The sequence below is a fragment of the Eublepharis macularius genome, chromosome 6, assembly GCF_028583425.1.
Source record: "Eublepharis macularius isolate TG4126 chromosome 6, MPM_Emac_v1.0, whole genome shotgun sequence".
Taxonomy (NCBI): Eukaryota; Metazoa; Chordata; class Lepidosauria; order Squamata; family Eublepharidae; genus Eublepharis; species Eublepharis macularius.
Genome location: NC_072795.1, coordinates 53,820,688 through 53,843,944, shown reverse-complemented (window position 1 = coordinate 53,843,944; position 23,257 = coordinate 53,820,688). Strand labels below are relative to the sequence as shown.

The 23,257-nt window shown below is 43.5% G+C and overlaps 1 protein-coding gene across 1 annotated transcript in view; it reads right to left on the bottom strand.

Moving 5' to 3' along the window:
* Window positions 1-23,257, bottom strand: part of LOC129332946 (rootletin-like) — a 106,125-nt gene that overhangs the window by 26,619 nt on the left and 56,249 nt on the right. Inside the window, exons 19-23 of the mRNA XM_054984266.1 lie at window positions 22,619-22,746; window positions 21,127-21,296; window positions 19,612-19,791; window positions 18,132-18,266; window positions 3,251-3,394 (exon numbers count right to left, since the gene is read on the bottom strand). Coding sequence (XP_054840241.1) covers window positions 3,251-3,394; window positions 18,132-18,266; window positions 19,612-19,791; window positions 21,127-21,296; window positions 22,619-22,746 — 757 coding nt within the window. The remainder of the gene's footprint in view (window positions 1-3,250; window positions 3,395-18,131; window positions 18,267-19,611; window positions 19,792-21,126; window positions 21,297-22,618; window positions 22,747-23,257) is intronic.

Genomic DNA, 23,257 nt, shown 5'->3' with positions numbered 1-23,257 from the left:
TGCCTGATTAATGGGAAGCAATTTTTGTGAATACAATTCTCTCAATACATACGTTCACCATTTTGCGTGACTATGGAAAATCATGTATGTTCCAGCTTTGGTATATATGGGTGCATATCCACAAAAATGCAGATTTCCAATTGCATGTACCAAAGTTGAAAAATACACAAATTGCCCTAGTTACACAAAAATGGTGAACATGCGTATTGAGAGAATGACGCATTGTGCAGTCTCCTAGTATGTGAGGTAGGAGTGCCAAAATTAGAACAATGACTGAAGGGTACTGTGAACAATAGAAATCAATCTTTCCCCCAACTAATTTGCCTTTTGGGATGGAATCAGACAAGACAAACCCACTTAGCAGCAACAGGATGGGAGAAATGATAGCTGTTAAAAAGAGTAGATGGTCAGATCCAAAAAAGTATCATTTTTGAATGTAGGTGAAAGCCCCAGAGAAGGGCAGAGATTTACCCACAGCCACAGTGCAGAACACATGACCTTGTCAATGCCAGCCAAGGACAAACAAGCCTGTATCCCAGTACAGCGTACTGTAATCCAGACTGCACAGAGGATTCCTGAGGATAATACAGGTATTTCCTGAGTTAGTACAGGGTTACTGTGGCGTCTTATATGCAGAAGAAAATAGGGCTCAAGGGTTTCTTTTTTTAATTTCACTTCTCTGAAAAATCAGAGTCCACTGTGATGCTTTTGGTCTCTACTCTGTCTATAACAGGGTGGGGGCAGGGTATGGGTGGGTAAGTTCTATACGAACCCCCAAATCTCCATTTCTTCTTTCCTTGTTTTCTTTTCTACTAACTCTTTACTTTGAAAAGCTCTAACATTGTCCAGATCCTCCCTGTTGGCCTGGTTCATTCCACCCGGCTCTGTGTTATTGTTGTTCTGTTTTTGAGAAGGATTAGGGTGAGCCCCCTTCTCTCCCAGCCCCCACCCACATATGGGATCCACAAATGCACTCAGCACTTTCTGCTGAGCTCAGCAGAAATTCACCAAGAAAGGTCAGTGACCAAAGAGAGGGACGATCCATCATAAAATAAACTGTTTTTATTCCCCAGGATAGGGGGGGAAGGTTAGCAGGGGGGTGGGATTCAAAAGAAAACATTGCACATGAATACCCCCCCCCCCCCACACACACACACTCCTTCCTGTCTCTCTCCTCCAGTAAGAACAGCTTTCCTCATTTACAGGAACATTGCAGCAAAGCTCTTAATGTGATTATTATAATTATTTCTTGACTAGAACTTTTTATAAACAGCCTCTTTTGAAATCACGCCTGAGAAGCCAAGTCTCCAGCTGAGTCCTGGACACATGGAAGAGGGTATTTCAGGGTGGGAGAGAAAGAAGATATTACAGTGTATGTGCGTGTGTGTGAGAGAGGAAAAAAACATGTGACTCTCCATTGAAGTATTTGAAGCATACAGATTTGCCAGCACGCATGGGAGCGCCTGCAAATCATGCAATTGTTTCTGCAGAATAAGAACATGCATCTGTGTACACAGGCACCCAAGTTTATGTGTGGGAAAGCGTGTAGGATCTGCTGGCTCAAGAGGGGGAATCTATTTATTTGTGTGTGTGTGTGTGTGTGAGGGAGGGAGGGAGGCAGAGAGAGAGAAAGAGTGGCAGATGTGCCTTGTTTGAGTGTGAATGTGTTGTATGTGCATTTACATGGAAGTCTGTGAGTGTGCTTACATGTATGGGAAGGCAGGGCTGCTCAACAAGCCTTACTTCCTCAAGTTAAAAGGCTGTGAAAATGTTATGGTTCCCATGGCGATAAGTAGGTCAATGCTGGCGCCGGTGAGGATTTCGCTCTGTGTTTCTTTGCCCTCAGCTTGTTATATTAGTCCCACAACTGTCCTCTCCCACTCCTCTCTCATCTGCTGTTGTCTCCACACTCCCTTTGCACGCTGTGTTAGTCTCTCTCTGCCCATCCCGTACCCATCCTCTAGTATAGGCACCCTTTCGCCCCATCCCCATCCCTTTTGCCCTTCCTGCCCTCTGGAACAGCCCTCTTCAGCTTGCTTGTGTGGTCCCTCCTGGGGCTGGACTTTGAAATCTGTTGAAAGGAGGCCCTTTTTTGCCAAAATAAACAGCCTGTCATGTTAAATTACTCTCTCTTCCTCTTTTATGTCCTTTAATTTTCTATTTCCCCCTCACCCCACCCCAGTCCTTTCAGGCTGGGGTCATTCTCTTGTTCTGCTGTTCTGTGTTTGTAGAGAACCAGAGCCCTGGAAGCATCTGGCAGTGGGTGAGGGTTACCACCTGGGGATGTTTTTCGGAGCTGCAGATTTTTTTCCCACTCCAAGAGTTACCATCCAGAGATAGATGTCTTAAAGAGGGGGCATGACAGGATGGGCAGCCATCCCTCTTTCCAATTTGGTTAATAGCAGGCCACTTTGGAAATATAAGGCATAGATTTACTAGAAGGACCTCCAGTTATTCTAAAGGAAATCCACACGGGATACATTGGCTACCAAAGCTTTGTATTAAGCCACTTCCATCAGTCTAATTCTGGGTTACATACAGATGACAATTTTTCAGAGAGCTGGAAAAAGTATGATGTGCACTGTATTGTGTCCACACACGCATTTCCTTTGTTCCTCTGTTGTCTCTGATCAGAGATTTTGCACATTTCTAAAGCACTATGAAACCCTACAAAATGAATTGTTTAGAAGAGACAGTGGTAGAAACATGTACACTACTAGCAAATCTGTTTCCATTTTACAATCTGAGTTTGAAAAAAGCTATCAACCTAGAACCGGGGGGGGGGGGGGGAGGGGCCACATATCTCAGTGGCAGAGCATCTGCTTTGCATAGAGAAGGCCCCAAGTTCAGTCCCCAGCATCTCCATTTAATAGGATAAGGGGATGTGAAAGACCTTCTGCTGGAGACCCAGGACAGCTGCTGCCAGTCAGAGTAGATCTTGACAGACCGGCGTGACTAGGTGTAAGGCAGTTTCTTCCTCTGCCTGTGTGTCCTGACCTGATTCTGCCTGCCATCCTTTAGCACTCCTGACTTTAATAAGAACAGAAGACCTCAGATTTCTCATGTAGACTTTTCAGTGCCTGCCTTTTAAAAGGGTGCGTGTGCTTTCACTGCAAAGCATCTTATTCACAGGTTACACTAATGGCATAAGCTGGAACAAATATCTCCCTGTTGACAATACGATATTCAGGCCACAGAAACTGATAATCAATCCATGGCAGGAAGAGCAGAGCCGAAGGATCATACATACCTCCCTCCCCATGAGCTCCTTTTCTTTTGCCAGCTCTTTTACGTGATCATTCAAACACCTGAGCTCTTTCTGGTGGGCAGCCACTGCATCTTCAAACTGTGCCTGGAAGGTCCGTAGCTCATCAGTGATGCTCGCAATTGTATTCTGCATAAGAAGTTGCAGGAAGAAACAGGCCATGAGCTGCCTTTGTTCTTTGTGTTCCATAAAGATATGAAATGTGGGGACTCATCAAGCTCTAGCTTCCTTGGCACTTGGAACATTTCCTCATCCTTTCACACAGAAACCTTTACACTGCAGGGCTCAGTTCTAGAGCAGCACAATATGAAATGCTGGTCTGAGGACAAGACAGATGCCTTTGAAGGGTAAGAATAAGGCAGCTGCATTATGCATTGAAGGGCCTTACTACATGTTACCAAGCCTTTGTGATTGTTGGGGGATGACAAGAGGACTTCCTATTGGACACACAAGGGGAGTTTTGTGCCTCCTAGATGCATGGAGACCCTTTTCTGCTTGCACCCTGCTCCACCTTGAAAATGTGTAACCATGTGTAACATGATTTTGCAATGGAGCCAATGACAGCTCCAGTTTGAGGATGCAAAAACAACATGGATGAGGAAATCTGAAGCTCTTTCTTCCTACACACTGTGATTAGAAAAGGGCCAGAATGCATTTGGGAGGTACAAAATTCCCATCATACATCTGATATAAAGCCCTCACGTACATGAGATCCTGAGGATCAGCTCCTTGTAAATGCCACTGTGGCATGTGCTGCTCCCAGGGCTATTTTATAGTCTCATAGAAAATTTCTCTGAAGACCTGTGGGGCAATGTGTCTAACCATAAGGAACCATAAGTATCAATAGCCAGATAAGAAAGCTGAAAATTAATGAGGTTATACAAAGCAAGCCTATCCTCATTTAGGCAACCACAGATTTGGTAAACGAAGCCAGGCCACCTTACTCATACACCATGAAACTACCAGGTAGCTACCACCTCAGAACTCTTGGCTTGCTAACATTTTGGGTCCGTTTGGGTCCCTTGACTGCCACCGACAGTAAGAAAACTTAAAGCAGCTTCAATTGGTGTGGGAGCTAGTTTGGTGTAGTGGTTAAGAGCAGTAGGACTCTAATCTGGAGAACCAGGTTTGATTCTGCTTGAAGCCAGCTATGTGACCTTGGGTCAGTCACAGCTTCTTGGAGCTCCCTCAGCCCCCGCCCCCACCTCACAGGGTGATTGTTGTGAGGATAATAACAACACACTTTGTAAACCGCTCTGAGTGGGCATTAAGTTGTTCTGAAGGGTGCTATATAAATCAAATGTTGTTGCTGTGCTGTTGTTAAGTTCAGTGCCTGCTAACATTTTTTGGCAAGGGTGCCACAAGTAAAAATCCAGAGTTTGAAATCATGCCACTTTAAAGGTACATTATGCTACATAAGCAGCTTAATGTCAAAAGAAAAAAAGTTCAAAGTGGTGCAAACCAAAATTTATTTAAGGAGTCTCTTCACCTAGGGACTTTGCCTATACAAATACAGGTCTGCTCTCTGGACAGGTAAAGGCTCAGAGAAATATTCTTTCTTCATTTGCAACTCGCCCCCTTGGTGCATCAATGCTTCTGAGCGAGGGCATAGGCAGTAGCATTACCCAGGAGACACTGGCAGGGCTGTGCTTCACTCAGGACTCTACAGCCTCATGTTTCTGCCTGTGAATTTCAAAGGCCCTACGTAGGCCCATAGTGATCGAGTGGAGTGCAAGTGGAGTGCAAGTGAACAGGGAGGAATACATGAGAGTCTGTTCACTTGTCATTCTTCAAGTGTAACTCGTCACTTCTGGCTTGGCCCTTAGAGACACTGCTTGCTTCACCCACACGAGAGGCCACCTGCGCTTTAGTCCATGGAGTCGCCTTAGGATAAGCAACCCCCTCTTATGTCATAGGGTCCCTTCATCAAAGCAGTGATCCTCTACTCCTTCTGAGCAAGGAAGGTCCTTCAAGAGTTACTCATAAGTGTTCACTTAGGCCCTGCGCTTTTAAAATTTCTCCAAGTTCCTGGCTAACCAACCAGTCCATTTTTTGCCCAGAGCAACACTTGTTCCAGGAGCCAGCCTTGAGAGGCATGCCGGAGTAGCATTGCCTCCAGCCATAGCACAGCTTCAACTAGACCACAGATGGTACTGAAGCACTGCTACAAGCAAATCACATGGCAGAGGATGATACAAACTCTGGAACTATGGTTGCCATACTCCAGGTGAGGTCTGGAGATCTCCCAGACTTGCAACTGATCTCCAGATGACAGAGATCAGTTCCCCTGGTGAAAGTGGTTGCTTTGGAGGTGGACTCAATGGCATTAGACCCCACTGAGCTCCCTCCCCTCTCCAAACCCCAATTTTCCTCAGGCTCTCCCCCCCCCCCCCCCAAATCTTGAGGAATTTCCTAATCCGGACTTGGCAAGCTTATCTGGAGCAGGTAATAAATGAGAAGATATAGCTATACCAGTTTAGTAAAGAGGGTGCAATGGACAGAAGAACACAACATATACAGTCAGCCTCCATTCCTTACAACCTAGTAGTATAGGTCAGCCTGAGGGAGCAGTGATGTGGCTGCCTGTTGTCTGCACTATAACAAGAAAGATGAGCTGAAGTCTTTATGTCTTTGGGACTGGATGAATCTTTAGTCCCATTACCAAGTTACCCGCTGCCCATCATTAACATAGACCATTGGTTCTTTCTCAGTAGTGAGAATGGAGTTAGTGTCATCTTGAATTTCTAGGGCTGCCAGTTCTGGGTTGGGAAAATCCTGGAGATTTGGACAATGAAGCCTAGGGAGGTCAAGGTTTGGGGAGGGACCTCAGTAAGGTATAATGCCAAAGAGTATACCTCCATAGTAACCATTTTCTCCAGGGGAACTGAACTCTGTAGACCGAAAAGGCCTGCCAATAACCTTTATCATAAAAAGTTACAAGGCAGTGTAGCATGCCTTCTACAGATTTAATATCAGCTTCATTTATTTTTTTCCTCTCTGTAAGAATCAGTTAATGATTCTGCAAGTGGAACTATATTTTATAGAACTGCAACATGCCAAGATGGAAAGTGACCTATTAAATCATTCAGGCCACCCTGTCTTAATGCAGTAACTCCCTGGACATAATTAGGACTCTGGCAATTACTTTGAGTTTCAATGTGTAGGCCATGAACATATTTTGATCCCAGAATGAAACTATGCAGGGTTCTGTCAGTGGTAACATCAACTCTAGGATTGTGTGAATTTCTCCTAATTCCTCTTTGCAAAACAAACAAGGTCCCATGGTCAGCTCTTCATCTGCAAAAGAAAACCCCTCATCAGACTGAAGAGCAAAACCAAAGGAGGCAATAAGCATTCAGGTCATCTATGAGCAGAACTACTTTTATGAATTTAAGAAGGAGTAACATGGATTGGGTCAGGGAGGGAGAAATAAGAATCCAAAAACACTTCCTCTTATAACCCATGGCCTGTGTGCTCTCTTCCCAAGGCTATGGGCTCATTTAAACCAACAGAATTGTGACATGCAAATTAGTCATCCAACTGTTGATTGGGTCATGGATCTCCTTTATGGGAAATGACCCACTTGGCAATGAAGAGAGTGAAGATACAGGAAAACAGAGCCAAAAAAAAAAATCCATGGAAGTTGGGAAATAGCTCTAGGAGACAGATTTTTTAAAATATTATTTTGCTGTTGCAACCTGATGGCAAGAAATAAACTGAACCTTAGGGGATGGCACACAACCAGATTTGTCTAACAAATTAATACAAATAAAATCCTTTAAAGTGCCACAAGGTTCCTGTATGGTTTTGCTGCTGCTATCACAGAAGTTTTGAACTGGGCTCCTGAGAGCTTGTATGCTGAGCACGTATGGACAAGGAATGTAATTGCTTCTGAAAGAGGATCATGCACTCTCCTCTGTTTGAACCATGTGGATTTTCGCATGTGGATTTTCTCTTAGACCTGATTCTCATTTCAGCTAACTCTGGGTCAAATCTTTGTAAGTAGGCAAAGTTGATGCCTATATACATGAAAACCCTTTTGAATAAGGCAGCATCCATCAATATCTATGCAGGATCGATTCTAGACTATTTGGAATCTGGTTACCAGTTAAAATGCCATTCTCTCTCTCCGTTTCCAGTGCTTGATCTCCAATTAAGTTCTAGGACTTAACTACTTCATAGCGGTAGCCCCATGCAGAAACATGCATCAAGCGTGTCAGAAGAGATGCTGAGTTATTCCTGAAGGGCATCCTATCTCTCTCAGAAAGCGAAGACGCAGGGTGTGTGGGAGCCACCAAAGATGGAGGAGAGGAAAGGCCGTGGCACCAAAAATGCCATTCCTTGAAAAGAGAAGCTATAGGGTGGCTGACTTGATAGATGGACCTTGTATCACTCCATGGCCATTTGATATCAAGGCCTCATGCATTCCTCAAGTAAGAAACTTGTATTACCACTGTGGTTCACAGTCCTTATTGAAGTACTTTACCATGTGTAATTCAACTGCACACTAGCAAATGTTAACTGGGTATTTTAGGTATTTTTTCTACACCGTCAACTGCACCCCACCCATTTTACTATTCTATTTCCTCCAGTGCAACAAATTTGCTACAAAATTCTCTTCCCTATTCTTCAATCATATCAAACGCTTCCCCAGATAAGAAGTGACCACTTTGTGATCTTCGGCATGTCTAATACCCCAGTTAACCCATTGCTCTCTGTCCTTGGCCATCTGAATTCTCACAGTGCTGCCCTAGATAGGGCTTCGGTTGGCTTATATTTTCTTTTCATATTATCATATCTATTCTCGTTGCAGAAATGCTCTTGCACTAGATACGGGATTGACTAGTGGATACTGAGTGCCCTCTAGTGCTATCAAAGCAGTAGCTTTCAAAAATTTTGGCCCAAATCTGCTCATGTGACATATCCTATAGAGCCCACATTAGACTTTCTAGCTAAGCCATTTCTAAAGCTCTGCAATGCGTACAAGGCAGTATGAACATGACAAGCTTTAAGCATACTTGGTATGGCCTTTGGGTATCTGGAAGTTCAAATTCCAATGGAGCCGTGACCTCACCAGGGGATATTATTAGGGACTTTTGATTAAACAGGTTTAGGATTGCTCCCTTGGAGTTCTGTTGTGCTAAGGTTCAGAAATGCCACAAGATTTTTACTTTTAAGTTAACTTACGTTAACTGTCATCTGTACAATGCTCCTTTGGCCTATAGGCAACTGGCTGTTTTCAAATAATGCAAAGTATGTAACCATTTGGTTCTGTTACTACTTTGGTTCTGGTGACGGTATTTAAACAACACAGTGAAATAAGTTACTGTTTATGGTAGAATACTAAGGAGTTGTTATTATTTGTAGAATTAAAAATCAAACGAAATGTGATGTGGAAGATCGATTTACTTTAAAACGCTAACAGGACCTGGAATGTAGCACTAGGATCCTTAAGCCTTTTCTTCCCATACTGTCTCCTATCTAAATCGCCCTCTCCTCCTAAAGCTGCTATTAATGGGGGGGGGGGAGCAGCCTCTGATTCTGAACCCTCCTGAACCTCTGCTTTGTGCATGATTGCTCCTCAAAAAGACAGTGTATTGTGGCTTCCTAACAATAAAGATACCAAAGGATTACTACTGGTCAGAACCAGAGATCTGTGGGCAAGGCTGCCATCTTTTCTCTTTCAGGTTCCTGAATATTTAAAAATCGCACGATACATAAAAATTCAGCAGGCAAAGCTTTCGCTCATCATTGCATCTCCATGCTGGGAAAAATTTCAGCTGCTGAATTCCTGTGCAGCACCAAACTCTTAAAGGCAGGGACGATGGCCCCACCTGTGAATTTAGTAGGTAGTTCTTACCTGAGTGCCTTTTTGTTTGCCTTGTTTCTTATGCATATTTAATACATCTGCACCAAGATGCTTTGGAAAACGTGTATATGTTTCCCAAATGTACATATGTACATAACAGAAATAAGATGCTAGAAAAATGCTAGAAATAAGATGCTATTATGATTTAGACTAGGTGAGCCCAACTGATTACAAGGGAAGTGATTTCTTTTTAAAACCGGCTGTCCTTTCAGTCCACTTTGTATTGGGCATTTCAGGGTGCTTCCAATCAAAGTATAATAGTTTGCTCTTTTTTTAAAAAAAATGAGCTGCAGGTGACAGGGAAGAAGTTTAGCCATAATAATGGAAAACTGGAAATCAGAAAAAAAACCCACTCAGCTCTTGGGGAAATCTCTGTTAGGGATGCTCGTTCGCAGAGTGAAATGGGGGAGACACATACTTTGTTACTTGAACTTGTGAGACTGTTTTGCCATCTAGGCTGAAGGGAGCTCCTCTGGGGATTCAGGGAGGGGGAACTCCAGGAAATGAGAAGCTCTTGGGCAAGATCTTTTCTTCTGATGCCAGGAACTTGCTCACAGCATTGCAAGCCACACACAAGCTTCTCCAAGGGGGAGAGAGATCGGACCATCCATGGAACACAGCCATGCAGCTTCCAGCGATGAATTGCAACATTTCCCTGGCCCTGGGGAGAAGTGCCTGGCTTGGATTCACTGCCTCGCCCTGCTCCGTTCCAGCCTGGAAGAGTCCTCCCTTGTCATGTGTGACCTTACAGAAAATGGCACACTGTATCAGACTTTCTGTTTTGACGGATCATAGTCATCTATGTAGCTCAAGCTGTTCTCCACTAAGTGAAAAGGCACAAGGGCTAGCAGTTTTAGACTTAGTAGGCTACAACAGCTTTGGTCGCTAGAAATTGCCTGTAAATCCCCTTGATAGCAAGTCACATCCATTTCTGTCATTCTGCCATTCTAAGCGTTTGGGGTGGGCTCTTGTTTACAGTCCTTGGGAGGAATTATTTGTTTTAAAACTGGCTTCCCCTTGGTTCCCAGTCAGTCTTTCCAGCTGAAATGCTTTTCAGATTTGTTCTGGTGGGGATTTCTCACCCTTGTTGTGCTGTTTGTTTGGTTTGTCTTAGGAGGCTCTGCCTTGTGAGCTTGTGAACTGATCTCTCTGGAGATATGATAGGGCCCCAGCTGATACTGCCAATGTGTTTCTTATTTAAAGGCAGAACCAAACAATCCCACAATGGACTATTTATACACAAAACGTTTATGATACATTTTGGGAAGCAATGTGTGGAGAGAGTTAGCAGAAGCCTGAGTCAAATAAGTCCATGGTCAGCAGAGTGTTCTTACACAACAAATCCTCCAGCTATCCCCAGTCTCTGCTATCTGATCAATTTCCCCTTCTAGAGAATGTCAAACTTCAATAATCCTCAGGCATCTGATGAAGAGAACTTGATTCTCGAAAGCTTATGCTATAATAAAATTGGTTAGTCTTAAAGGTGCTACTGGACTCTTTTTGATTTTGAAACTTCAATAAGACAGGGTAAGAACATTTTTCTCCAGGTCAGTTGGCAATCCTAGTCCAAAACTCATGCCATTATTCAGGCAAAAACTCCCACTGCAGTACAAGGGAGTTGTACTGCAGATTATTCCTTGAAGTAGGGCAGTTACCCATACTTCAAGGAAACCAAAAGTATACTGAGATTATTTAGCAAACGAGTAGTCCCCTGTATATAAATACTATGCCTCTGGCAAAAAAGTACTGTTCTGCTCCTCTTCCTTAGCTTGCCAAGTGATGACTGTAGTTGGCATGACTGATGAGATGGTGGCTGAGGAACTTCACTGACATCCAGAAAAGGAAGAAGAAAACAGGGTTGCACTTACCTGTAACTGTTGTTCATCTAGGTCTTCGTGCAGGCACACATTGGGAACTGTGCTTGTGCAGGCCAGCCACTTGGAACAGGGTTTTTCTTAGCTTTTAGGTTATTAAGGGGGGGACGACCTCCCCCACAACCGCTCTGAGCTGGTTCTTCCCACTGAAAATGGTCATGTGATTAGGGTGGTTGCCTCCTTCTTTCCCCAGTTCTCCTGTGCCATCACAACTCCCACAGTAACATCAGAGAGTTTAACAGCGGGGCAGGAGGGGGGGGGGAATGTGGGCCTGCACGAAGACCTAGATGAACAACAGTTACAGGTAAGTGCAACCCTGTTTTCATCTATCGTCTTCAGTGCAGTCCCACATTGGGAGAATAGCAAGCTACTCACCTGGTGGTGGGATGAACTCTCAAAGGAACAGAGATTGCAGGACTGCCTGGCCTACTGCTGCCTGTCTCCTGGAATTGACATCCACTGCATAATGCTTCACGAAGGTCTCTCCAAACAACCACATTGTAGCATGGCAGATGTCCGTAATAGGAACTCCTTGCAGGAATACAGTTGATGCTGCCTGTGCCCTCGTCGAATGAGCTTGAAGAACAAAGGGGCAAGGAACATTTGCTATCTTGTAACAGTGCTTAATTGCAAACACTACCCATCTAGAAATTGTCTGGGAGGATGCACTCTTGTCCTTATTGGAGCTTGAGTGACAGACAAAAAACATTGAATCTTTACGAAAGGATTGACTCCTATCTTTGTAAAATAAAATAGCTCTTCTAACATCTAACGTGTGCAGTGTATGTTTTTTGGGGGTAGAAGCGTCTGGAAAAAACACAGGAAGAGTGATGACTTGTGACACATGAAACTTGGAAACAACTTTGGGTAAAAAGTGCAAACTGGTGCGCATCACCACCATATTGGGATAAATCTGAAGAAATGGGGGGGGGGGTCTATACTAAGTATCCTAAGTTCTCCCACTCTCCTGGCTGACGTAATCGCCAGTAAAAATGCTACTTTTGCTGAGAGCAAGGCCAGAGAACAAGTTGTCAATGGTTCAAAGGGCTTCAACATTAACTTTGCTAATGCTAGAGAGAGACAGAGACCATTGGGGAACTATCGGACCTCTTGGAGGGTACAAGTTATATAAGTCCTTTAAAAACAGTTTCGACAAATAGTGGGGGGGAAACCATCTTTCCATCAATGTCTTTATGAAAACCTAATATGGCTGCTAAATCGAGGGTGAGGCTAATCCCGAAGATAACAGGAATACTAGATAGTCAAAAATGTCTGATAAGGGGCATGTATCTACGACTTTCTAGTGGAAAGTCTGCGGGCATTGAGTAAAATATTCACCACATCTTCAGAGAACTGCATTCCTGTTACCCTAGGAACCACACCGTCAGGTGTAGTTCTTCCAAATTGTGTTGTTGAGTGTGCCCATAAGTGAGCAAGTCTGGTTCCAATGGCAGGTGAATATACCGCACCTTGGCCAGATGTCTTAGCATATGGAACCAAGGCTGTCGTGGCCAAAAGGGGGCTATAAGTGGTCTGTTCCGCTTGTATCTTGCCAATCACTTTGTGGATAAGCAGCATAGGAAGGAAAACATAAAACAATTCTCCTGTCCATTGAATCTGGAAAGCATCCCCCAGAAAGTTCCTGCCTTTCCCAGCCCTGGAACAAATTTCCTGCTGAGATGATCTGCTTTCGTGTTGTCTACGCTGGCAAAAGGTAATGCCACGGGTAACGACCATTCCCATAAATGAATTGCCTCTTCACAGAGCTTTCTTGAAGTGGTCCCACCTTGTTTGTTTATATAGTATACAGTGGTCGTGTTGTCTGACAAAACCTGGACCCTTTTGTTCGAAAGCATATCTGAGAGTGAGTTGATAATAAACAGCCTGGAGTGCCAGAAAATTAATATGATTCTCTTTTTCTGACTCTGACCAGACCCTGTTTACTGATAAATCTTCCCAATGGCCTCCCCACCCCTCTAGGAAAGCATCTGTGGTAAGGTAGTGTCATGACAGGGCATCCCAAAGCTTACTCCCCTGGACAAATTATTATCGTCCAACCACCACGTCAGTGATCTCCAGACTCTTCTAGAAATCGAAAACCTGGTACGTGAGGATTGAATTCCAGACGTGCAAAGGGAACCACTGCAGTAGTCGAGGCCATCAACCCCAGTAGTACCTGTATGCATTGTGTGGATTGGAACCTACTGGACTGAAAGTGTCTAATTAGAGAAGTCAAACGGGCAATTCTGTCAGGAGGTAGAAATGCCTTGTTTGACATGGAATCCAGCATAGCCCCTATAAATTTTATGGTATGGCTGGGTACCGACTCTGACTTTTTCCTGTTAACCACTAGCCCCAGGGACTCACATGTGTTTAAGATGATGCTTATATATTCTTCCAACTCTATGGGGAAACTAGCAGTGATCAGCCAGTCATCAAGATAGGGATAAACAGAACAACTCAACCTTCTCAAATGGGCAACGGCCACTGCTATGCACATCATGAATACTCGAGGTGCTGTAGCAAGGCCAAAGGGCAATACCACACATCGAAATATCTCACTATTGAATATAAATGTGAGGTACCATCTATGTTCTTGACAAATGGATATATGGAAATAAGCATCTTGTAGGTCTAGGACCGCAAACTAAGCATCCTGAGAAATCGTGTTAATGACCCAAGGAAGTGTGACCATCCTGAACTTTGAAACTTTTAGATAGTTATTCAGTCCCCTTAGGTCCAGGATGGGCCTTTTCCCTCTATCCTTCTTGTTCACCAAGAAAAAACATGAGAAAAACCCAAATGAAGTTTCCAAACTAGACACCCTTTGAAGGGCTCCTTTTTCCAGTAAGGAAAAAATCTCCTCCTGTAATTCAGGGAGGGTGTTATTGGGGGCCTGATAAGGTAAATAAGTAGGAGGCAAGGAGTAGAATTCTAACCTGTAACCCATTTTAATTATCGACAAAACCCAACAATCAGAGGTAATATTCCGCCATGCCTGGGCAAACGTTGACAACCTGTTTTCAAACAGCGATGAGACCACCGCCTCTTGCGCTGTTAGTCAGAACTGTCCTTTCTGATTTTGCATATGTTCCTTGTTAGCCTGATTTTAATGGGATGACTTAGGATGTCCAGATTGCTTCCTTCTACACTGGCTCTGACCTGTGTAGGGTGTTTTATAGGGACACTGTTGGTGATATGGCTAGAATCTGTACAGCTGGTATTCACGCCTCTGCTGGTACTCTCGCCTTCCCGATCACCTGTATGGAGGACCTCCAGTCATTGCAGGTAAGACCCCATATGACCTGGCCATCTGTCTATCTTTTTTTCTTTTTAGACTGGTACTCATTGGTTTTTTCTGCAAACAGTGAGGCACCCTCAAATGGCATGTCACGGTCTAAGTGTCTCTAAAAGGAGTGCCATAGATCTAAGCTATGAATGTCTGTGTAAAACCACAGCAGTACTGAGACCTCTTGTGGACACATCTAACATGTGCCTACTGGCACTAATTTGTTGTTTAGAGAGCACCAAAGCCTCATCATAGATCAGTTTAGCAAGTGGCCTCTTTTCCTCTGGTAGGGTCTCCATGAATGTGGCCATTTTTTTGCCACAAAAATATCTGGTAGCCACTCATGGTGAGATAGTTTGCCATTTTGATTGTCAGGGTAGATCCAGAATAAAGCTTTCTGCCCACTTCATCTAATTTCTTCCCCTCTTTATCTGCAGGAGTTGCCATGTGCCCTGCCTATGCTTTGCTTGGAGTTCTTCAGCAATCATTGAAGAAGCTGGAGGGTGAGTAAAAAGGTAAGGGCATTTATCCTGTTTGATCTTGTACAGCGCCTCTACTTTTTTAGCTGTTGCTGGAGTCAATGCTGGTTTCTGGAACAAGTTATCCATGATGTCTACAAAACCTTCAATCACTGGGAAGGCCACTGTATCTGGCATATCAGAGTAAATGTACTGCTGGATACTGTTTCTAGGTTTCTGTTGCACTGTGGAGACATCGATGTTGAGGGATTTTGCCATGTGGAGCATCTGTTCCGAGTACAGTTTAAAGTCAATATTGGGAGAGCTCCGTACCGCCTCTCCTATAGTCTCTTCTGGCAAAGGATCCAACATGCCCGCTGGGCTATGTTCCAATGTCTCCATGTCTGGTGCCTACCTTGAGTCCGATCTTGGATCCGAGATGACAGTATGGGACCAAGAATACCAGTGGAGATCTTGATGGGACTATACAGTCTGAAGCTGATGTTGTATATGGGAAAGGTGGATATGCATCCCACTCATATGGGTAGCCAGCTGGTGGATATGGCAGGTACCATGAAGGGCAGTAGTGAGCCTGTCATACCCAGTCTACTGGTGGATCCACCTACCTTTAAGGGCTTGCTTCCAAGCCGGCTCCTTCTCCAGATGATGGCAATCTGGAGATCAATCATCTCTGTACAGCAATTGGTGCCTCTGAACCCGACTCAGGTGTGGGTGTCGGAACCAAGTGACTGGGGCGGTTCTGAGACTTACGTTTTGGTTTTTCCAAATACTTGGTCTTCTCCTTGCACTTGTTCAGCAGTGGGTCTGATGGAGTTTCCTCGGTTTGCACCAGAGCTGTGGACTCCAACCCCCTCTCCATCGATTTTGGGGGGCTGCTTTCAATTAAGGCTCCACTCACTATTGAAGCTGAGATCTCTTGGGACCGGGACCGCTTTCTTTGTCGACCTCGGGGGTGAGCGGTCAGATCTGACACCTTCTCCACTCTTGGGTCCAAGGTTGATGCTGGCTCCCAAGCTGGCTCAGATACAGCTCTTGCTGTGCACTCTGCCGAGGCAGATATTTTCGCTGCCGGGCTACTGGCGCTGGACATCGCCTTCTACCAAAGCATTGCTTTTAAATGGGAGGCTCTATCCCCTCTTGCCTTTGGGGTGAAGACTTGGCAATATTTGCATTTTTTCACAATATGGCCCTCTCCTAGGCATGCTAAGCAAAGTGAATGGCTGTCCATCTTGGCCATCTTAGTTTCGCAGTCTGCACATTTCTTAAACAGTGATTTATCTGCCATTACTCCGAAATTCTTAAGGATTGGACCAGGGCAAAAAGAGAGAAAAAACGTAACTCACCAATCCCAATCACTGCAACAATCAACTTTTTGTGTGTGTGGAAAAAAACTATCAACACTAACACTCTACTGATTATAACTACACTAAGTTTAACTAACTGTAACAATAAACCACTATATACACAAGTCCTCAAAACCAAGCTGAAGAGTGAAAGAAAAGATGTCTGTTCCTCATGGTGGCAAAAAATAAACTGGGGAAAGAAAGGAGAGACCTCCCTAATCACATGACCATTTTCGGTGGGAAGAACCGGCTCAGAGCAGTTGCGGGGGAGGTCACCCCCCCTTAATAGCCTAAAAGTTGAGAAAAATCCTGTTCTGAGTGGCTGGCCTGTGCAAGTGCAGTTCCCAATGTGGGACTGCACTGAAGACCGTAGATGAACTGGAAGTACCTCTTCCCTGTGGCTCCTCTTCTGCCCTTTCAATTTCAAATGGGATGAGGGTGCTGCCAAACCTGTAGGTAGGTTGGTGCTGGGCAGACTGGCTGACAGGGCTTTTCTCAGAGCCCACTGTATTCTTTTTACAAGTTCTTCTCTTTTTTGCAAGGAACATTAGCAACCACATCTACCTGACCTAAAGGACTGTAGCAGGGCTGTGAAGTCTACTATGGTGTGCACAGTCAGTCTACTCATTTTCCCTCTTCCCACAAGCAGGGAAGGGTTCCAAATGGCAACTGCCGATCAGCTGTAGTTTGATGGGAGAAGGGCAAAATTGAGCTGTTCTCTCCTAACAATTACTAACAAAAAATTTCTATGCTACACTTTGGCCTGCTTAAGATCATTCAGCCACTATCTATTACATTTCTATACCATCTTCTTCCAAGGAGCGAAATGGTACTTAGATGATTTTCCCCACCCCTCATTTGATCCTCAAAACAACCCTGAGAGGTAAAGTAAGAGAGTGAAGAGAATGGCTGACCTCAGATCATCCCGTGGTAGGGATCCGAATCCAGGTCTCTTAGATCTAGTCCAGTATTCTAACCCTTATACCACACTGGCTCTTTGCTATTATATAGGACCATCCATCTACCCAACTCTCCAGTCCCCACCAGTCAAGGTTCACATCCTGAACACAGGGTGCCATCACAGGCATAGAGCAGGCACACCCCAGGAAAAGTGCCTGTGCAAAGCAAAGATCAAGAATGCTGACCCATACATTATACAGGAATATATACAACCCCTTAAGCATAATGGGTCACTGGCAAATCTGGGTTGAGACAAGAAACTTTTCTAGCCCCAATATTAGGCAATCACTATGAGCAAAGGTCATTCACCAAAGGGATTTATTAGCCAAAAGGGGAGGGGTGAGCAGAGCAAGAAATGGATACGCTAGTATTTCAGTTTGGGAAAAAGGAAAAACTTTAAATACTGCATAGAATTAAAAGCAGTATTTATTGTAAAATAAAAACAGATCCCAGAAATTTACCAAAAGAAAGCTGTTAGCAATAGGAATAAAGCTGAATGAGTGTTAATAGTGGGTTTTCATTTCAATATCCATCTTGCTTTCAGAAAGTGAGATAAATTAGCATGGAGTTCTAAGATGCCTGAGTATTTCTCAGAGTGGCAACAAGCTATTATAATAAAATCTATATTCTAACTTCCTTTCTAAAGCAGGTTACAACTAAAGGCAGATTACAATAAAAATTCCATGCAAAACTAAAACAGCATTCAATAGTTTTTTAAAAAGCATAAAACCAACAGTACAATTAAGCAGCAAGAATTTAAACCAACTCCTTCCATATGCCTGGTCGAACAACAACAACAAAAGTTTTCATCAGTTTTCTAAGGGTCCTTAAGGACTGAACCTGGCAGCCTTCCATTGCAAGGACGTTCTCTAAGCATAGTGCAACGGAAGGAGACAAATGATCTTTCCCTCCTCTTCTACTCTGGTAATGAATATTAGAATAGACTTTTGTCTAGTTTAAACTGCACAGGCTTGGATTCCCCAGTTCTTTTGGCTATTCTGCCATTGCGCTCCTGTCCTGAGCATGAAAATGTACTCAAGAATTATGCTCACTTTATCCAGCTCATGCCTATTCAGAGCTTCCAGCGTCACCCTGTCAATTTCGGCTCTGGCAGCTGTGAGTTCCCGCTGAGCATCACTCAGCTTCTCTGAAAGGAGATTCTTCTCTACTTCCTTCTGGGACAAAGCCTGGAGACAGTGAAAAGGCAAACCCATATGTAAGGAAAAAAATCATAGAGGTGATATTTATTTATGTTATTCATAGTCTATTTTTCTTATGGAGACTCAAAGAGGATTACATAGTGTAAGTCAATAGATCTATGTCTGGGAAATCCAATCACCAATGCAAAAAAACATAAATCTGATACAGATCTGAAACAGAGCATAAAAAATTAAATACAACATGTTAAATCATGCAGAAATTACCTAATAGGAACATACTTACAGCAACAGACTGTACGCAGAAATATAATCTACAGTCCCTATCTCTTTACCAAAGTATGTTTCTGAATCATTTCTTTATGGAAAGGTTCAGAAGGAAACAATTTTTTTAGTTCAAATACGTATTTAGGCAAATTAATTAATTTGCATTTAATTCTGAGGTTGTGGAAGGAATTCCTCCCCCCCCCCACCATACATTAAAAAGATCAGTAAAATAAAGACTTGGGTGGGGGGATAGCAATTAAGAAACCTTTGCAAAGCTATAGGCTAGCTGGGCCCTGACCTCGATAGCCCAGGTGAGCCTGATCTCATCAAATCTCAGCAGCTAAACAGGGTTGGCCATGGTTAATAACTAGATGGAAGACCTTCACCAAAGACCAGGGTTGCAGAGGCAGGCAATGGCAAACCACCTCTGTTCGTCTCCTGCCATGGAAACCCCATCTAGGGTCACCACAAGTCAGCTATGACTTGAGAACACTATCCACCATCACCAGGCTAGCTGGAGCTTGGTCAGATAAATTGAGAGACTACACAGATTCTTTCCCCCAATGCTCTGGAGGTTTCTGGATGTCCCGGCAAGTACCTGGCACCTCAAAAACCATTAAAGGAGATACCTGTTTAGTTCTGTAAGAGTTGTGAGTTGTCTGTCTGGGGATTAGATGAAATGTCATCTTAAACTGGAAGCATATTCTTCACTTGCTCAGAACCCCGTTTTACATTCTGAGCTGTAAAAAAACGTCTCAGGAGAATGCTGTTTTATTCATGATACATTCAAGCATTATGAACTAGGTAAGTTTGTATTCTGAACCAGGTAATTATGAATTTCAGCAACCTCATTAAAGAAGGCCTGCATAGTTTGCGAACCACCCACAGAATGCAGCCCATCAACCATATGATGTGGCCTGCTGGATCCACACAATTGTTGAGGTGGCAGCAAAACCAAGAGCCCCTGCTGGTGGGTCACACTTTGATCGAGGGGTCACATGCTGGACAGGAATGACCTAAAACATCTATACTGTTAAAAAAACAAGGAAATGGGAGTAAAGTGGGAAGCATGCTTCCTTCTAATGTCTCTTCATGCCTTTCTCCTAACCTTTTGTTTTTCATTCTCTAACAGGAGGAGGCTTTCTTCCCGGTCCTGCTGCAAAGTAAGGATTTCCTCCATGAGCTCTCTCTTCTCAGTTTCATTTTTGGAAACTAATTCTTCCTTCTCCTGCTGAAGATGGTGGACAATCTCATCCTTTTCCTCAGTCAGTGCTTGACGCAGCGTCTCCTGGGGATAGTGCAGCAGGATATTACCAAATAATCTTGTACAGCACACTAGGAAGAGCTCCCTAACTGAACTTCTCATTCCTGTATTTGGCTGAGAAAAGCTATAGTGCAGCATGGAGAATCCATGAAAAAGGTCAAGTAGCACTCTGAAAGGAAGTGAACAGTCAAACTGTACAGTACTGCTTTGCATTATACATTACATATACAGAAACCCAATTTCTAAGCATTAAACACATGTACGTAGTGACAAGAGCATCTGTGTGTATAGATCAAGGTTTTATAAGACACAACATGTGTACTTTACAAATGCTAAGTATTTATATATTACACGTTAACCAATTCTTCCCATGAGATCCTCAGAACCACATTCAGGGGGCCTTTCCCATTTTTTCTTCAAAGCAAGCAATTCTGTGAGGTAGTTTAGGCTGAGAGAGGTGACTCACCATAGATTATCCAGTAAATCTGACAGATTATCATGGATTTGAACCCAGGTCTCCTCAGTCTAATACTCTGGCTACCATACCACACAGGATTATTATTAATGCTGCTGCTGCTACTACTATGTTGTTAGGTATTATGAAGAGAGGAGGACACACAAAAGGTACACAACCAACAGGTAACTTTACTGTAACCGCAAAGGTACATCAAGAGGAAACGTTCAACTGAGCTGGCCACTCACAAGAGCCAGATAGAACATGAAACCACATTTATATAGAACTTCTTAGTATAGCGTGCTAGGAATGACAATACACTACAGGAGCCTCTGGCTCAGATGACAGCCTAGAGCCTGTTAAATGGAATTTAAAAAAAAATTATACCAGGAAAGAATCAAACTCACATTAGTTTTTTTTAAGGGAATAGCCATAATTTATACAAATAGGTGCTCTTTGAATCTGATGCTATGTGTATGCATTGGCTCCTGGGTATATAAACGGTAGCTTTGAGGACATATGTTCTCACAAGAGGGAGGAAGTTATATAACTCCCCTTCCAAAACGGATGGTGGCTAGTTTCAGGTTAGCATTTGCCAGAGAGCCAGAACACGATGGGGAAAGGGAGACTGATAAATCTATGCCAAAGCTGGGTGATATTTTCTATTAATTTAACTATGCTCAGATCACTGGAAACCAAAGTTACTATCAATGGTAGCAATATGTTCACCGCTGCAAATTGGCAATACGTCACAGCTGATGCTACTGCCTCTCAGGAACTTTGAGTGGCTTCACTGTCCTCATATTTGGGTAGTGGACATTATGCTTTCTGGATATCATTTAACTGCCACTGAGGATTGTTCCAAGATTATTGTCTGCACAGGGCTGAAGGCCTGCAGCTCTTACCTTCTCTTTTCTGAGGCATCCAAGGTCCTTCTCAAAAGACAGCCTCTGGTTCTTTATGGCCAGCTGGCACTCCTGTTCCACCTGGGCTAGCTGCTGTTTCAACATCTCACTCTCTCTTTTCAGTGTGGTTTCCTGGAGCTCAAGCTCATGCTGAGCTTTCCCCAATTCCACTGCAAAAGAAAACATGTCTTCATTCTGGACATATCTTTGCATGTTCTCCAATATAAGTGGTGGCAAAACAGTTTCAGTAATACCAAGATCAGTGTAGGGAAGGAGTGCTGCCAACAACGATGTTTCAGCTTCACAATCGTCATTTTTAAATAAGGGAAGCAGAAAAGAGATTTTAAAACATGGAGCTGGAGCCAACCAACTTTTATGCTGGTGAAAAAGGAACAAGGGTCCCTTTGACCACCCAAGAAGGCTATGCTGGGAATGATGGGATCTGCATGCACAAAAGCCATGTGGGATGGGGGCTACAGAATACTATCCCACCTTCTAGCTGGGGAGAAATCAGGGAAGATCCTGCTAATTAGCAGCTGCTAAGTAACATTTTGCTGAGTTTGTTCTTCTTTCTACACACAGACATTTAAGGCCTGAGTGTGCCTAGAGAAACAGTCCGAATGGCTCTTGTCTTTTTTGCTCTTAGCCAGAGGATCCAAGTCCAGAGCTGGGCAGAAGATCAGCTAGCAGATCTTCTAGCATACCAACTAGAATCCTCCCCTCCCTTTGTTCTGCTGCATTTTTCCTCTGTGTATTGTTAGCTGCTTTGGGTCCCCATTGGGGAGAAAAGCAGAATATAAATATACCAAATAAATAAATAATGTAGTGAGGAGGATAACTGGGCAAGATACAATGAAAAAACTGGCTGGATCATGGCATTTGTGTTCTGATGTGTATTTATTACATCTGGTGTTGCGTATATGGATATAACCATGCTGCAAACCAGATTAACAACATGAAAAGGGTAGGATAAAATGTTTTCAACCAAGTTATGCAAACAAATAAAATTTGGTCACATCTCAGTGTGCTAACTTTGATATAAGATGGTGCTAATGGTAATTCACACACGTGCTACCAACCATTAATCATCAGGATTATTATAGCCAGCTCAAAGGTATATTTTTAAAATGTAGGCTAAATTCACACATGATACAATGCAGTTTTCAGCCCTTCCCTTGCTGTCAGTGCATGTGTGTGAAAAACAAAAAAGACAATTCTAAACGTAAGCATATCAAGTTCTTAAGTCTGAAAGACCGTTTTAAATGTACTTGTACTGCATTTCTGAATTAATCAGTGGCCACACACTGAAGCTGATTTCTTGCACTTTACCATGCACCTTTGATTTGGGTTACAGTCCGGCACTTACAATGTACCTAATTCTAAATTGTTAAGATTTGAGTGGAAGATTCGCTTCCCATGCAATGTAATAATTCAGTGCAAAAGTCAAGCCTACAAAAATTCTTAACTGGACTCAGTGCTATACATACTGTACCTTGGAGAGCCTGCTTGGTAAGTTCAATGCCTTGTTTTTCTCCTTCTAGTTGTTCCTTGCGGGCCTCCAGCTGAGCTACCAGCTCTTGTGCCTCAAAAAGGCTGGTTTCCAGGGATTCCTTCTCCACTCTAAAGCACATCAGCAAATAATCCAAGCTAGTCAACTAAGCTTTCATTTCCCTGGTTCTAGAGGTGGTTTTGAATAGGGACTCAATTCACCACTGAACCCCTGTCTGTGCCTCCCCATCCACAGTATAGGCTGGTAGTCAATGCAAGACTAGCACAGGCTCAGGGTCTTTGTAGATCAGGAAGAGTACAATGAGCTTTTCAAGAAAGATATATCTCTGAAAGTATCCGTTTGCCTAATATTCCATGCATCTAGTCTAGCTCAAAAGTACTAAATTGTGAGTACAGGAAGTTGTCACCTGGACAGGCCAAAAGAGGAGAAGGGAAAACATCTTTGGTTGAAATGAAGATGTAGAAACCAAGACATTAGCTTAGTGCATGTCACAAATGAATGCCTTTGTGATATGCACAAACCTGGCTATTTGTTGAGCTCCTGCACTCCCTCGTCCCTCCCTCTTCTTCTCAAGTACTGCTCTGCAGAATGAAAATTGAAGTCTTCAACGAACTCCAGCAT